Source organism: Limulus polyphemus, unplaced genomic scaffold, assembly GCF_000517525.1.
Source record: "Limulus polyphemus unplaced genomic scaffold, Limulus_polyphemus-2.1.2 Scaffold1442, whole genome shotgun sequence".
In the NCBI taxonomy this organism is placed as follows: Eukaryota; Metazoa; Arthropoda; class Merostomata; order Xiphosura; family Limulidae; genus Limulus; species Limulus polyphemus.
In genome coordinates this window covers 88487-104064 of record NW_013667052.1, presented here as the reverse complement: position 1 = coordinate 104064, position 15578 = coordinate 88487, and the positions used below count along the sequence as shown (strand labels likewise).

Sequence of the window (15578 nt, the reverse complement as noted above, 5' to 3'; positions counted from 1 at the left end):
TTAAGTACTACTTGAAACCCGTGGAGAATTTATCTCATATGCAAACACCTTTCACAAAACAATAATTTTACCTTTAATTACTTTCCTACCCAAATTGACTTTCTTGACGTCACTGTCTTTTTAAAGGACGAAATTTTACACATGACTTGTGCAAAAAAATCATCTTGCTATAACCTATCACTTTAAACTCAGAAACGTTTCGCGCATTCTGAAAAAAAAACATTTTAATTTCCTACAACTAAATGATTGCCTTAAACAGATTACTTCCTGAAGTTCCAGTTGTCTCCTTCCGGAAAAGCAGAAGTCTAAAAGATATTCTTGTTCATGCAAAAGTGAATTACACCTCACCAAAGATTGGTTGTCATCTATATAATAAAGCTCGTTGTCAAACCAGCAAGTTCATAAAAACTACTGCCTCTTTTTCTGACAAGTACAACCGGAAAAACTTAAAAATTTCTAAAGAAATCACTTATGGAATACAGAATACCATTTACCTTATACAGTGTAAAAATACAATCACTAGTATGTAGGACATACCCAAACAAGTCTTAGAGAACGTTTCTATAACCATAAGTCTTCTATTAACACCGAAAAAGATCTTCCTGTTGCTCAACACTTTAACCAACCCGGTCATTATTTAGTTAACAATGTTACTCTCATCGGCATTGAAACCGACTTTAAAACTAAAGCTAATAGAGAGATAAAAAAATTTATTGGATTGTTAATCTAAATACTGTTCAACCTTGTGGAATAAATCTAGATCCTGGAACTAGTGATCTCCGATCATTGGTTTGTTCTCTAGATCCTGGTATCGGTGATCTCCGATCATTGGTTTGTTCTCTAGATCCTGGAATCGGTGATCTACAATCATTGGTTTCTTCCTTGTCAGAATTTTTTTTCGTGTGATATGAACTCTTAATATTTATCCCTAATCTTTCTAATACTTACTATTTATTTATAATTTTCTATGCCTGTCTTCAGAAATTGATCTGCTTAACATTTCTTTTTCAGGCAATCTATTTGGTCACCTTTATTTTACTTTAACAACACTTAATTATAGTTGTTCTTGACCATTTTTAAAGCAAAACATCTCTTAACACCTTTTTACAAAACGCTCATGTTTCCGGCTGTGTTGTACCAGAAATGATACACACTTACAACAGTACACAAATTCGAAGACTAACTGTATGCCTAATTCACAAATAAGCGTAATCAAAAACTAATTTGCGAATGTTTTTCGCTAATCAGTTTATAACAAACACGCCAACTGGCCAATTTATTAATACAATCACTGATGAATAGTCTCACTAACTCAAGAAAACTTTAACTGATTAACTAATTCTGGCATTTTTATATTGTACTAGTTTCCTACATGCTACAGGAAGCTACGAGATTACAAAGAGACCGAACTTCACCAATCATATGCAAAAATAAAATCTGCCTCTCCACTTTGACATGCCCCCCCAGGGGATCAGCTGTAAGTCTAAGGCCTCACACCGCTAAAAATCGGGTTTCGATACTCATGGTAGGCACAGCACAGATAGCACACAGTGTAACTTTGCGCTTAGCAACAAACAAATCCTTTAACATAAAAAACATTTTTATAAACGAATTGAATTAATACATAAATTAGAAAAATTCACATGGATTTACTTTTATCTTGCATATTATTTGTTTTAGTTTGGTTTGTTGTGAATTTCACGCAAAGCTACATGACGGCTATCTGCGGTAGCCGTCCCTAATTTAGCAGTGAAGGACTAGAAAGAATGCAGCTAGCCATCACCACCCACCGCCAATTCTTGGGCTCTAGCAGAGTATTATCTAAACTTAACGAGTTGGCCGTTTTCTTGCCATTATATTTCCAAATATGGTTAATCTTTGGTTTTGACTGCCTGTAAGTTAAAGGCAATATGAATTATCTCCAAAATATCAATAATAATTGTGTTGCTGCCTATAGCTTCGTGTACCACTGTTTGATAACATGTATGGGATCTTGATCTCACTTTTCCTGATGTTTATCCACATGATAGTTGACTTGAGTGTGTATGAAAGGTTCTTTTCCTGATCTTTTTGATTCCAAGGTTTGACATTTTTTTTCAAACAAGGCTTATTCAAAGTTCCATCCATGATCTAAGTGACTTCCATATGTACCCCAAATCTTAAAATGAATTTACTGATGAGTTTCCTTTCTAGAGTTTCTGTTTCCTGGTCAGGAATGGCATATGCTTGTGGCCAATTAGTGAAATAATCCACGATGTAATTATTCCCATTATTATTCTGTGGTAAAGGAAGAAGTATACTGACAGCAATTCTCTCAAGTAGTAAGTACTCCAACACAATACTGCTATAGCTGTCCATGATATTTCTTTCGTGGGCATTTTTGCTCAAAGCATAGCTCACATGATTCTTAGTACCCAAACCACTAGAATCATTCTCTTCCTGTCTTCAATGTCTTTTTAGCACCAGAATGTCCAGTAGTTGGAAGGTGGTGGAAATAACAGAGTGCTTCTGAAAATAGAGACTGTGTAAGTAACAACTGTAGTTCTTGTTTCTGTCCGCTAATAGCTTCCTATTTCCGACGTAACAAGCCCTAATTGTAAGCATAATGAATTCCATTGTGCCAAGTACATCTTTGTCTTTGGTTTATTCGGAGCGACTGTTTGTCATGAGGTTTTTTTTTCAGCACTATTTTTGATCCTTTGAATAATTGGTTTCAAACTTGTATCCTCTGTCTGAGTATCTTTCAGTTGAGTGTTGAACCACATCATATTTTCATTACACTTTTAGATGTTCCATCTTTAACTGATCATGTAGCATTGAAGTAGCTGGTAATTTTTCGCATCCCAGAAGGCTAGAAAGGAGGTAGCTCTAGAAACTTCATGAGTGCAACTTTAACATCATGCATCACCTTAGATAGAATAATATAATGTCCATAACCATGTTACACAAATTCTGGCACTTCCAAAATGCACAATCTCGTAAAAATGTTACAAGAAGCAAGAAAATTGCGAAAGAAATTGGATGATGCAATTATTTTTTCTACCATTGTAGTTCAAGTTTCGCTTTCTATACCATAAGAAATAGTTTTTGTCAATTACTTGTTATGTTTTATTCTTTTATTTATATTACTTCCACTCTTCATTTAAACAAATACTATAACTTTTCAGTAGTGTATAAAACTCAACGTTGTTAAAATAATTTGAGCAAGCAGTCCTAGCCTGCTACAAATTATAAAGCATTTTATTTTTCAATTAGTGTATTTCTTGTAACCTAGTTCCTATTCAAAAGCACACAAAAAAGTCAATCTCGATCGCACATTTATGATCAAATTTAGCTTTTGTCAGAGAAAGTTGGTATTCAATTTATAAATGTATTACATTTTAGGTATCTATTCATGTCACACTCTAAAACTTGGGGATATGGAAGCATGTGAAGTTGATTTATGATAATAAATTATTGAAAGATATGGAAATTAGATTAATAAAAATTAATAATTTCAAAGCTTCACATTTCCTTAAATTGCGATTAAATTATATTTATATTCCGCTATATTTCAAAGGTAATTAGCTGATGTCGCAGTGAGTTATAAGACAGGTTTAAGATTTTATTTTCTTCTTAACTAACAAGCGTAGACATGTGTATTTACGTAAAAAAAAACAATAAAAAACACTTTCAACATGTTCAGAAAGGTAAGACTTTATTCATCAACTTATTTCAGATGTAAAAAGGTCAATGGTCTACCTTTCAAAAAGCCATATATATATATATACTGTTACGCCTCCGTTCGTTAGTTAATTTTCCGTAAATTCGTTCCGATGAAACTTTAGCGACACAAGTCCTTTCTTAAATAAAACTGGTTTATTCTTTCTGAATATAACTTTGCGATACACTTTATTTCAACAGTCGCACTATAACAAACGCTATAATTCTCAACGAACGTCTCACGTGCTCGCCTCAACAATACTCAGTTCAATTACACACAGTGGCAAACATATTATCTAAACATTTGAAAGCTGGATTTTTATATTTATTGACATATTTAAAAACAATTAAAGAAAGGAAAAACAATTAAAACAAGAATTAGAAAAATTCATTTAAAGTTGACTGTCTACTATTTTTTCAGAGCAATTCAAGTAAAACTTTCATATTCATACTGTTTATGAAACTCACCAGATCTGTGCTGTATGCCGCTTTCTGCCACATCATTGGTCCATTTACACAAGCATCTTGTTCACGAACATTATTAAACTAAAGTTTTAATGATGATTTGACCTGGTCATGTTTCCACTGCGCTTTCTCTTACAGTTTAGGTTTTAATTCTGTTTTGCTCCCCTTTCAATGTCAGCTCGATTTTTCAACTTTTACACAAAAGAGGATGGGAAACTTTTAATTGCACTGCTGCATTACATTGCCCCATTTTTGGTAGCATTCTGAAATGGCAACATTTTCTGTAAGGGTTAGATCTTTACATTCTCTTGTGCACTTCTTCCATTATTAAAGAAGGTTAACAAAAATTGAAATTTGTGGGAGCACTGTCTTTCATGAAGGAACAAAAACAATGGAACTGTATTTATGGAAAGGAAACACAAGAGTGTAGGGGATCTTAATAACAACTTAGCCATGCCCTATTTTATGGTGAACCTTCCTCAGATCACTTGACCTTGAGATGGTTAAGCTGATTAAAAGTGATAACAAAAAATGAAGCACTGGTTACAATAAACGATGGTTTTCCTATGTATTTTTATACATTTGGTCAGGACTTAGTAATACTGATAACATTATAAAAATGATAACATTATCCATGATCACAATAAGTGGTATCCAGTGTCATTTTCTACTTTTAAGGCTACTATACTATATTGCTGGTACTATTATTAAAGTTTTATAATTTATAAATTATATGTTTATTATTAGTAGTAATATTACTACTAGTAGTACTACAAAACTAGCCTAATCACTGTTACTATTAGTATGAGTATTTCAGTAATCTACTTACTATTTATAATTCAGTAAGATTGACTAAGTAAGAGAACAAGAACATACAAATGTACATCACCATATATTTATAATTAATAGTAATACAAGTTATACAATCACATCACTAATTTCAACCCTCGTTCGAAAATACAAGTAGTACTAGTATTTACTATTAATATTAATAACACTCACAGTCTAGTACATAAACAGAAATTACTGGATAACAAGTTAATAACCAAACATATCAGTTATTACATAAATTATAATGTATGAAGACTGAAGAGTTAACCCTATTAATATACGCTGTCCTCTTTAACTTATTAAATGTAATTTTTCTTTCTAAGCTACTAATCAAAGTCTACTCAAAGCAAAATAGTTCATTATCTTTTATAGTACGTTTCGCTTTCTACTCTGAATATTTTTTACTTATAATTTACTGATATCTGAACTTACTTTCTTTCTTTACTTAACTTCGATCTCCCTTACATTTTCCTTGTTATTGTTAATTCCTGGCCCGGCCTGACATCTATATTTTGCAAATATATAGTTTATAGAGGCGGTAACGCTAATTTGTTTTTTGTATTTTCATATAATTTTATTACCTTGCACTTTCTCTAATATTTGTATTACTACTTTTATGACAAAATAAGATTTGTTTGCCGAACTAAACACATATTTATTAATAGCTTCATTTTAAGTTTTCTTACTGATTATAGGTATTATTTTATTACAAGTTACAGCTTTTACTATAAGGTTTAATTCGGGCTATCTGCATTGTCGTCCCTAATTTAGCAGTGAAAGGCTAGAGGGAAGTCAGCTAGTCATTACCCTCCACCGCCAGTCCTGGGACTACTTTTTACCAATGACTAGCAGGATTGAACAGCACATTATAACGCCCCGATAGCTGAAAGGGCGAGCATGTTTGGTGGGACAGTGATTCAAACCTACGTCCCACAGATTTCGAGTCGAGCTCTCTAACCATCTTGCCATGCTTTACAGTAAGGAAGAATATTTAAAAAGATGTACAAGGTGTCGATTACTGGTGTGATCATTCTCAACTACACCTTCTTTACTGTTAAAACTTGTGTACTTAAATATGATCGCACCAGTGACCAAAGCGTCGTATCTATTTTAAAAGAATTCCTCCCGACTGATTGCATACGTATTACTGCGTCAGCGAGGTCACGTGACTAGTATCACGCCACGTTCTTCTAGAAACATCCTGTTCCTTCATGAATGCTCTAGCGTTTACTAGATATGTGTTAGTCTTGTATATATAAGACGGTCACAACGTGACGGGAAAAAAGTCTATATCAATAAACATTACTGTAACTGCTGAATTTTTATTTCATTGGTTAACATTATCATTTGGTTATTGTTATCAATGCAACTGTGTCCCGAAGTGATCACAATAAGCGGCATCAAGTGTAATATATTTTAGGTTTTATATATGCATTTTGAAATAACAAAAAATCATAAATTACTATATAAATACCATAAAATTCCACTATAATATATCAGGCTTAGTAACTAAGCTGTATTTGGGTCTAAAAAAAATATGATTTTTTTTTAGCTCAATAATGTCCCACCTTACCACTTGAAAGCTACCATGAAAATAAAGGGTTTACCGTATAAATACTTCACAGAGGCTCAAAGAACCATGTGGGGGACATTCTGAGCTTTCAATTGGTTATTCACACATCATAGACAGAAGTAGGCTTACATAAGCAAGTATTTCCAAAAATGGAAAGAGGTGGGCAGGACCACTGTGTTTGATTCACTAAATGTTGCGATATCTCAGCAAATAGAAAAGATAGGAGGTTTTTATTTTATATGCTAGCATGTCAAATATCGGTAATTTGAATTCCTAATTCATAAGAAACTATAGGCTTTGTATTTGGAAATCATAAATATCTAATCTGAACCAATGCTGCATTCGACATACCATGTGACACACACACACAAAAATCAATATATTTAGAATTTTTTTTAATATTTACTTTTAAATTAAGAAATTAACTAATTCATAATACTAAAATTTGAATTATAATCTATCTACAACTTAATACCAAACTTATTGAGATATATTCATAAAATAGTAGTTCAATAAAATTTTGAATGTAAGTCTACAAATGTGATGACATGGCCTTTGACCCATCAGATCCGTCTCAGTAGGGTTAACAGAGCTTGGAAGAGACAAAAAAAAAGAACTCTACAGAATTCTACTACTAGGGGGACATATAATTCTTTGACCAACTTGCTCTGACATTAAAGAACTATAAACAAACCTGCTGTATTTGTGGAAGAGATGCCAGGGATGTGAAATGTCTGGGACAGCGACTGAAGATTTGACAAAGTTGTATTAAAAATTTGACCATTAGAGGCTACCATTTGCACTATCTGATTTCCAGCAAACTGAGATGCTGGAATGGTAATTAATTGTTGAATAGCAACACCTAGAAAAAAAAAATGCTATTTAATAAAACAAAATTATCATATGCTTCAAAAGAAAATTAACAGAGTACAATTAATTAATCAGAGGAGTAGCACTGGTTGAGATCAATGAAAATAAAAGATACTTAAAATGTCACTAACAACAATGATGTCAATATATTTCTCTTATTTAACAAATCTGTATTTCTAGAACTGGTTACAAATATTTTAGGCACAATCATTACAGCTGAGCAATTAGTGGAATTGATAATGGATTAACTGTCAGGCTCTTAATCAATTACACTCAACTAATCTATTATTCTCATATGAAACTTGGATTGTTGGAATAATTGAAAATAATAAAAATTAGAAAGTTGTTCAGCCATTCGGAGCAGCAGTGCGGTGATCACACAATACACACTTCCTATCAACCGAATCCTCTCTCCACCAAAACTTAAAAAATGTTACTGGTTATAAGCATAACAATAAAACATATTAAGTTGTTTAGCAAACAATCTAAAAAGTCAGAGAGGGGAGGGGCTTCTGTGGTAGGTTTAACAGATTTATTGATATCTCAGCAAAAAAAGAAGACAGGAGATGCACATTTCATATTCTTGCTTGTAAGTATGTATTCTTGGAGTCCATAATTAGCTGGAACAGACAGCAGCCTATTTCTTGATGTTAGAAAATTGTGAGATAAAGAAATCAGATACGTCACGGAACTCAATAAAACGAGTATTGGGAATTTTTAAACTTTTTCTTTTTTCTTTAATTCAAAGTTACAACTTATACAATATAAAAACTTGATCTGTAAACTCTGTTTTCTTGTCAGATATACTGACATACATTGATAAAAAAACTTTTAATTAGACTCTGAGTGCAACACTAAAAGACTGCGACATACGAGCTTGTGACATAGCCATAATTAATCAAAATTAAAGATTACAATTATTACTATTTTTGATTGTTCTAACAATCCAAGCAACTGAAATATTGCCATTATGATTTCTCATTATCATTTTTGATTAATATACAATACAAACTTTGTTTCTGCTTGCTTGTTTTACTGTAAAATGTAACTGTTCTTTGAAATACAATCTCTCTTGCACTAAATTTGGTTAACACATGCTTAACAGTTTGTTTCTCGGAGATTAAGATAAAAAAAACACACAAAGAATCATTTACTATAATCAAAACTGTTAAGTTCTCAAAGAAAAGATTCTTGCTGAAAAAAATATCACCAACAGTTTAAACTTGTTCTTAATAAGAAAAAAGGCTAAATTTTGTTCTTGCATGAAATTAACCTATATTTTTGTCAAGTGGCTTTGTTTTCAAATGTTTCAGATCAACTGAAAAGTTAAAAAAAAATGACATCCATTCAATCAGAAATTCTCAACTTTTGTTGGTTAAAAAACATGCTCCAAACACACACATACACTGCATTTGTTAGAATGGAAATTTGTCATCATAAATCTTCCACTATAAACAATCTGTACATTTATTCAGCTAGTTCATTAATTAGATACTGACTTAAATCATGACTAAATTAATAGTTGTCAGTTTAAAAAAACTTAAGACATGGCTTCCTTATATTATTCCTAAACTTATTAATTATAAGGCACGTGCAAGTTTTAATTTCAGTCGAACCCAAACATACGAGGAGACTATAAGCCATAATTCGAAAAGAATTTAAACTTGGTGTTTTGGAATACCAAAAAATATTCTGAAAAATTGTCCTGCACATACTTTTTTCTCAACTGTTTAGGACAAAAAGTTAATAAATAAACAAGTACGTTTTATTTTTGTCAATTTAGCTTTTTAAAAGTCTCATAGCTTATAACTTGACATTATCATTATTATTTTTTGTGGTTACTCCAATTATTATTCTTGTTTAGGTGAAACATTCTTCTAGACTTTTTAAATTAATTTTAAGGATTGGCTGCAGATTAACTCTTTGAGACCTAGGTGTGTCAAAATGACATATCTGTTGTATGGTTTGTTAAATTGCATTGTGAAAATAAATTACTTTTTACAGATTATGTAGCTTCAGCAAATCAAACATCTTAATTTTATACATATTTGTGTAAATACACATCTTTGAAATTTTGACAAAATTTTATGGCAATATTTTTTTTTAAAGAAACAATTAAAGATTTACCTTTGTTACAGATTTTAGTTATCTATTTTTTATATCTTCCCGAGTTTACAATAACTTTTGTACAATAAAAATGACTTTTTTACCATGGCAAAAATATAAGCATGACCAACTTTTTGTTTAAATTGTTAATCAGAAGACTTCATCTAATAAATATTGGAGTTTTTAAACACAACTTACAGTCTTTTATGTATTTGTTTTTACATTTTTTTTTAGAGGTTTTTCTTTACCCATTCACATTTACTTAGGATCATACAGCCTAACACAACAGCCTTTTCAATGAAATGGAACATGAGTGCAAAGCGATTTTAACTAAGCCTACCTTATAATGGTTGGAGACGGCTTGAATGGGTAATGTGTACAATGTTTCGACAAGGTTTTGTCATCATCAGGTATTAATATAAATTTAACATAACAGCAAATGTACAACATTTAGACAAGGTTTTGTCATCATCAGGTACCTGATTAACGAGATTCCCACTGTCCCTATCTACTACCTAGGGAAACCACAGCCAATGGAACGGGCTTGGAAAAATCAGCGTGGAAACGTTGTACATTTGCTGTTATGTTAAACTTATATTAAAGTTTTTCTTTTACCCATTCAAGCCGTCTCCAACCATTATTAGTCTCAAAGTGGGTTCCTCGTCATCAAATTTAAGCCTACCTTATCTTGTTCCACAGTAAAAATTTCTTTTCCAAACATACTTCAACATTGTAATTCAAATGAAGTATAAAATGATAAAGCAAGCTTTTAGTAAACTTTAAAAAAATCAGGACAGTTACTGTAGCAGAAGTTGTTCTAGGGTTAAACTTTTAGAACTTTTTCCCAACCTCTATGCAAGTTGCAAGTGTACTGTAAGTATAATTGCTTTTACAATTCAAATCAATAGAAAAAGAGCTTTCTTGACTTGTTCAGGTCAATATATTATGACTTTTTGAAGTTAAGATATAGGTAATCACCTCACCCCATGAGAAAGGGTGATTGACTAAAAATATACATTTGTATTGAAATTAACACTATTTTGTTCAAAACTATTATGACTTTCCACCTGGGGGCTTACAAGTGCATATTATGCCAAAGAAATTCTCAAACATTAACGATTTGATTGGGAACTTGCTGAAATGAACCCCAAATTAAAATTTGTAATTCTATAAAATTGAACAACACTTCAACTCTGAAAATTTTTTGTTTGTTTTTTGTGGAGTGTGGAAAAATGACTTCAAGTATGTTTTCTATATTTTTTTTAATTCAATGGTGCAACTGAAGTATGATGCACCCATCTGGGTGTCAAAGAGTTAAAGTCTTCAATACTGTAATCCAATGAAGATGGCAATTTACCTCTGAAACAATTTACTTTAGAAATGTGGTTGATAAAACTCTGATTGTGTTGATAAAAAATAATTTATCTGGCATCTATTTGAACATTTGCATCATCATCAGTGATACTAAAGTATCAAATAATTTCTATCCACATCTGTATCTCTTCACATAAAGATATCAAAATCAAACCTACTAGCACAATCCTAAAGAGTTATAATTTTTATCAAAATGTTTACTATCTTTCTTACAGCCACATACCTGACCATCATTATACAAATTTCCTTCATGTGTTCAATGTTTGGGTGGATTTTAGTTTAAATATTTGAACATAACAATGTATTATGTCTTTTTTTTTTTGCATGCACCGATAAAGATGATGTTAAATGTATGCTTATCATAAAAATAATGGTGTTTTATCTGGTGATAATTAAATAATACTGTAATTTTCATAACAATCACAAAAATCTTATGTGTCAAACTGACAACCAACATCTACCTGAAGATGTAGGAATGAGCAACTGAGCTCCCTGGATGCCTTGAATCGGCTGGCCTGCTGCCAAGATAAATTGAGGTGTTGCAGCAACTTGTTGGGCAATTGCCTGTGGTATCATCTATCAAAAAGAACAACAGGATCTTCAAAATGATATGACTGCCTGCTGTAGTTACTACTCTTTCAAACGTTACAGTAGTAATAAAAATGAATCAATTTGAGTATTCATTATTACTGAATCTACACTGTAGTATCTTAATATATTTATTTATTTTCTTTACATATTTCACAGGTATGATACTAAAGAAAAAAAAAACACACCTCTGTTTTCTAATACATTGATTTTAAAATTAGGGTATATAGTTAGGTAATTCTTGTTTTTTTTTAAATTATTCTTATAGTTCAATATTTAGGGTAAATAGGTTTTAAAAAGTTCATCTTTGTTATTACTTCGTGCAGGTTTATATACTTCAGCTTCTGCTTGTTTCTTTAATATTTGAACTGATATAATAAGAGCATTAACTGCAATGTATTTAGGCCTACTACATTACATTTGCATACTTCACTACTGTTTAGATCGTGATTCTAAAACAATCTAATACTTCAATTAAGGTAGCTTTTAAAAACTTTTATAATGTATATTAGGAAGAGATAACATTCTCTTTGTTGAAAGCTGGATAATACCTTTGACCCTTCAAGAACACAACCTTGGGTCTAAATGTTTTAGTCAGCATATGATCTAAATCTTGTGCAAAGATACCGAGCATTTAACATAAATTTCCTTTTCTTCCACAGAAGCATAACGATTAATAAAATAACAAACACTGAAACATAAATAAATCATATCGGTAAGAATTCAGTTATTTCAATCAGAAATTAATATACTGCTTTTCTTCCTTTTTCAAAAATTAAAAAAAAATGTTAGAGCTTTTTAATAACATCTTTTTTTCTTTACGGATATTTGTACAAAGTCACTCAATGGCTATCTGTGCTAGCATTCCCTAATCTTGAACAGACAAAGCAGATGGCAGGCAGCTTATCTAAAGCTCCCACCATCAACATTTAGGGTGCTCTTGTCTAACCAAATAGTGGTAATTGACCATCACCCTTATAATACACTACAGCCCCAAAAAGCAAAGTGCAAATTCTTTTCATATTATGGGATATGAATGATGGACCCTCAGATCCATAATCAAACACGCTAACCACTGGACCATGTTGAGCTCTTCAATGACCTAACAGGTTTTATTGGAATTCACAGACTTTTTGAGGTCCTAGAAAATAAAAACAAAATATCTAGTTTTCAAGGGCCTATTATGAATCTTGAAGAATACATTTGTTTTAACAACCACAAAAACTTGTGACCCCTTATCCTATTCTATTTAGCAGGGAATAAAGTGATAATTATATTTCTTATCAAGATAACAGATCAAAAGAAGACTTTTTTAATCATCAACAACTTGACTTGAAATAAGAGGGTATTCACACACACACACACACACACAAAAACAACTTAAAAGCTTATTATCTCTTGACTGTAATTACCATGCCACATATCTGTAAGCCTTAAATGCTTTCCTTCATTGATTACTTGCCTGTTGAAGATTTGGTTGACCATTGGCTGCAACACTAAGAGCAACAGGAGTTGCATTTGTCAGGCCAGTGCTTACCCCACTATTAGCTAGGGTTGTTGTGGCTTGTAAACCTGGTATGGCTGAAGCTAACTGATTGACCATATTAATACCTGCAAGTCCAGAAATACCGAATGATGGCACCTGAGGATGACCAGTCAGACCCACGACTCCAGCAAGAGGTGAAGGACCAAAAGGTGTATTTATCATAGCAGTAGAACCATTTATTCCAATACCATTGCTGCCAAGTTTAGCAGCAAGTAGTGCATTAGCTGAGGAAAAAAAAAATCACAAGATGAAAGTATTCTTTATAAACTTTCTTATTCAAAAACTGGATACTTGATATACTTTTGTTCTAATTGACATGTTCTCTTAACTGGTAAAATTAATTGTAAAAATCACTTAAGAGTGTACATTCAAGTCACTTCAGTTCAATTACAGTAGTCAGGTAATAGTAAAACATATCCCTATTAAACTGTAACTTGTGAAAAAAGGAAATCAGTACATTTCTTGGTCTTACCTGAGCTCTCTCCTTTCATAGCATTGTTAGGATCAACAGAGGTAACACCATTCGCATTCTGGACAGCAACCATCAATTGTTCAGCAATACCAGCTGGAGTACCCATGGTGATGACACCAGCTGGTAAACCATTTGAGGGATTGATTGCAATGGAGATGGATGGCATTTGTTGACTGCACTCTAGTCCATCATAATGCTAAAATGTATAGAAAAATTAATGTTTCCATTATAATAGTATGAGATGGTTTAAATACAACAGCAATTTTTTTATAGTACTGCTAGTTGTTTGTTTCCTACAAAAAAAGGTACATCTATTCCATAAATTTGTTCACAAACTAAAGTCCTAAAACTAGGATTAAGTCTCTTGTTTCATGTTTATCACCTATTAATTCCTTTAAATTTATTAATCTTTTTATAAAAAGTTATTTTTGTATTTTATATTAAACAAAGTAAAAATTGCTGGGTTGAAATTTCTAATACACTAGTCCTGCCATGTTTCTTATGTGGCCTCCAAGCAGAAGTCCTCAGTACAGAGACTGAAACATCATCCAACTCAAGAAACAACTCCTATACTACTCACGTCAAAAAATAATTGAACATTTTGATGTGTTCATAACAAAACACAAACACATAAAAGATGGTTCATATACAGATGTGTGTTGTAAAACCTGACTAACAAACATGAATATATTTAAGTGGTTTATATTACCATCAAACCTAACCTCCGAATGTGATGTCAGTTTCTCAACTAGACCAAGGACACATGGTTACCATTTATAAGGAATACTTTATACTCGATGTTCCTAGACTGAAATTTCTTAAACAGAAATTTTTTCTACTTAAAATTAATTAAATACTATTTACATTGAAAGCTAATCAATGAGGTCTTTCCACCATTTTCATCTCGCACCATCTTGTGACCTTTTTCAAGCCCATTTTCATCTCGCACCATCTTGTGACCTTTTTAAAGCCATCACAAATCCATCCTCATATGACTAGTACAGTAACTTCTGGCTCTAAAAACCTTCTGAAGTCAATCAAAAGACAAGAAGGAAGTAAAGGCATACATTTATTGGGAGGCAATAATGGTAAAAAAAGCCATATACAAATAAAACCACAAAAAAATATTCTACAGAACCCAATGATAAGCCTAATGAAATCTCAGAATCTGATGCACCAGTAAATGGATCTTAATGACATACGAAATACTTTACATGGAAGAAAACTATGCTTATAATTAAGGGCTCCGTGAAGAAAACCCAAATTACAAACATCAGGAGAAGATTAACAATGGAAGTTATAGAATCCACAAAATCTTCATTTGAAATATTAAAAAAGATGCAAAAATTTGTTTTAAATCCTGAAGGAAACCAATCTAGAAATCAAACAGGAGTGCAGCAATCCTCTTTTACAAGTTCTCTTATGTCAAAAGCAAAATCATATATAGCAGTGTGGTGAGAAGGCAATAAAATGCAGACATAAACCCATTATAATGGCAACTAGGAAGAGTTGCCCCAAAAGTTGGAAAAAATAACATATATATAGACCAAAGACATTAAAACAACAAAACATGTTATACAAATAAATCTGAAGTCGGAAATAATAATGTGCGTACCTTAGAGTAATAATTACAATAAAGAATGTGACACAAGTTGTTGTCATAATTACTAAATGTCCTATTGTGCATATCTGTAGAGGTGGAAGATGTTAAACTGTAATTGAGTCTTTCATGAAATATGAAAGAGTTTGAAAAGAAAAAAATGTGTTTTAAGTAACTGTGAATACCTGGTAGAGGATTGTTTCATGTTTTAACTTATTGTCTACCTACATGTACAGTACTATATACATACTTACCTTTTTAAAATTAGTTTGTTATAATACACAGCTGTAATTACAAGAATTTACATAACTGATTTTATCATAAGGAATATATTACAGAAAAAAAAAGAACAGAATATTACGGGTTAGAACTGATGGGTTTATTCTAATGCACTAATAATTTCAGTTTACTTCCTGAAACATGCATAAAGATTACCTTATGAACAAGCAAC

At 31.9% G+C, this 15578-nt stretch overlaps 1 protein-coding gene across 3 annotated transcripts in view; it reads right to left on the bottom strand.

Annotated features, from left to right (window-relative positions):
* The window catches only part of LOC106463588 (POU domain, class 6, transcription factor 1-like), a 50677-nt gene that overhangs the window by 20120 nt on the left and 14979 nt on the right, over window positions 1–15578 (bottom strand). For all 3 annotated transcript variants that reach the window (XM_013923633.2, XM_022391120.1, XM_022391119.1), the window contains exons 3-6: window positions 13528–13723; window positions 12972–13279; window positions 11383–11497; window positions 7266–7433 (exon numbers count right to left, since the gene is read on the bottom strand). In XM_013923633.2, the coding sequence (XP_013779087.2) occupies window positions 7266–7433; window positions 11383–11497; window positions 12972–13279; window positions 13528–13723 (787 nt within the window). The remainder of the gene's footprint in view (window positions 1–7265; window positions 7434–11382; window positions 11498–12971; window positions 13280–13527; window positions 13724–15578) is intronic.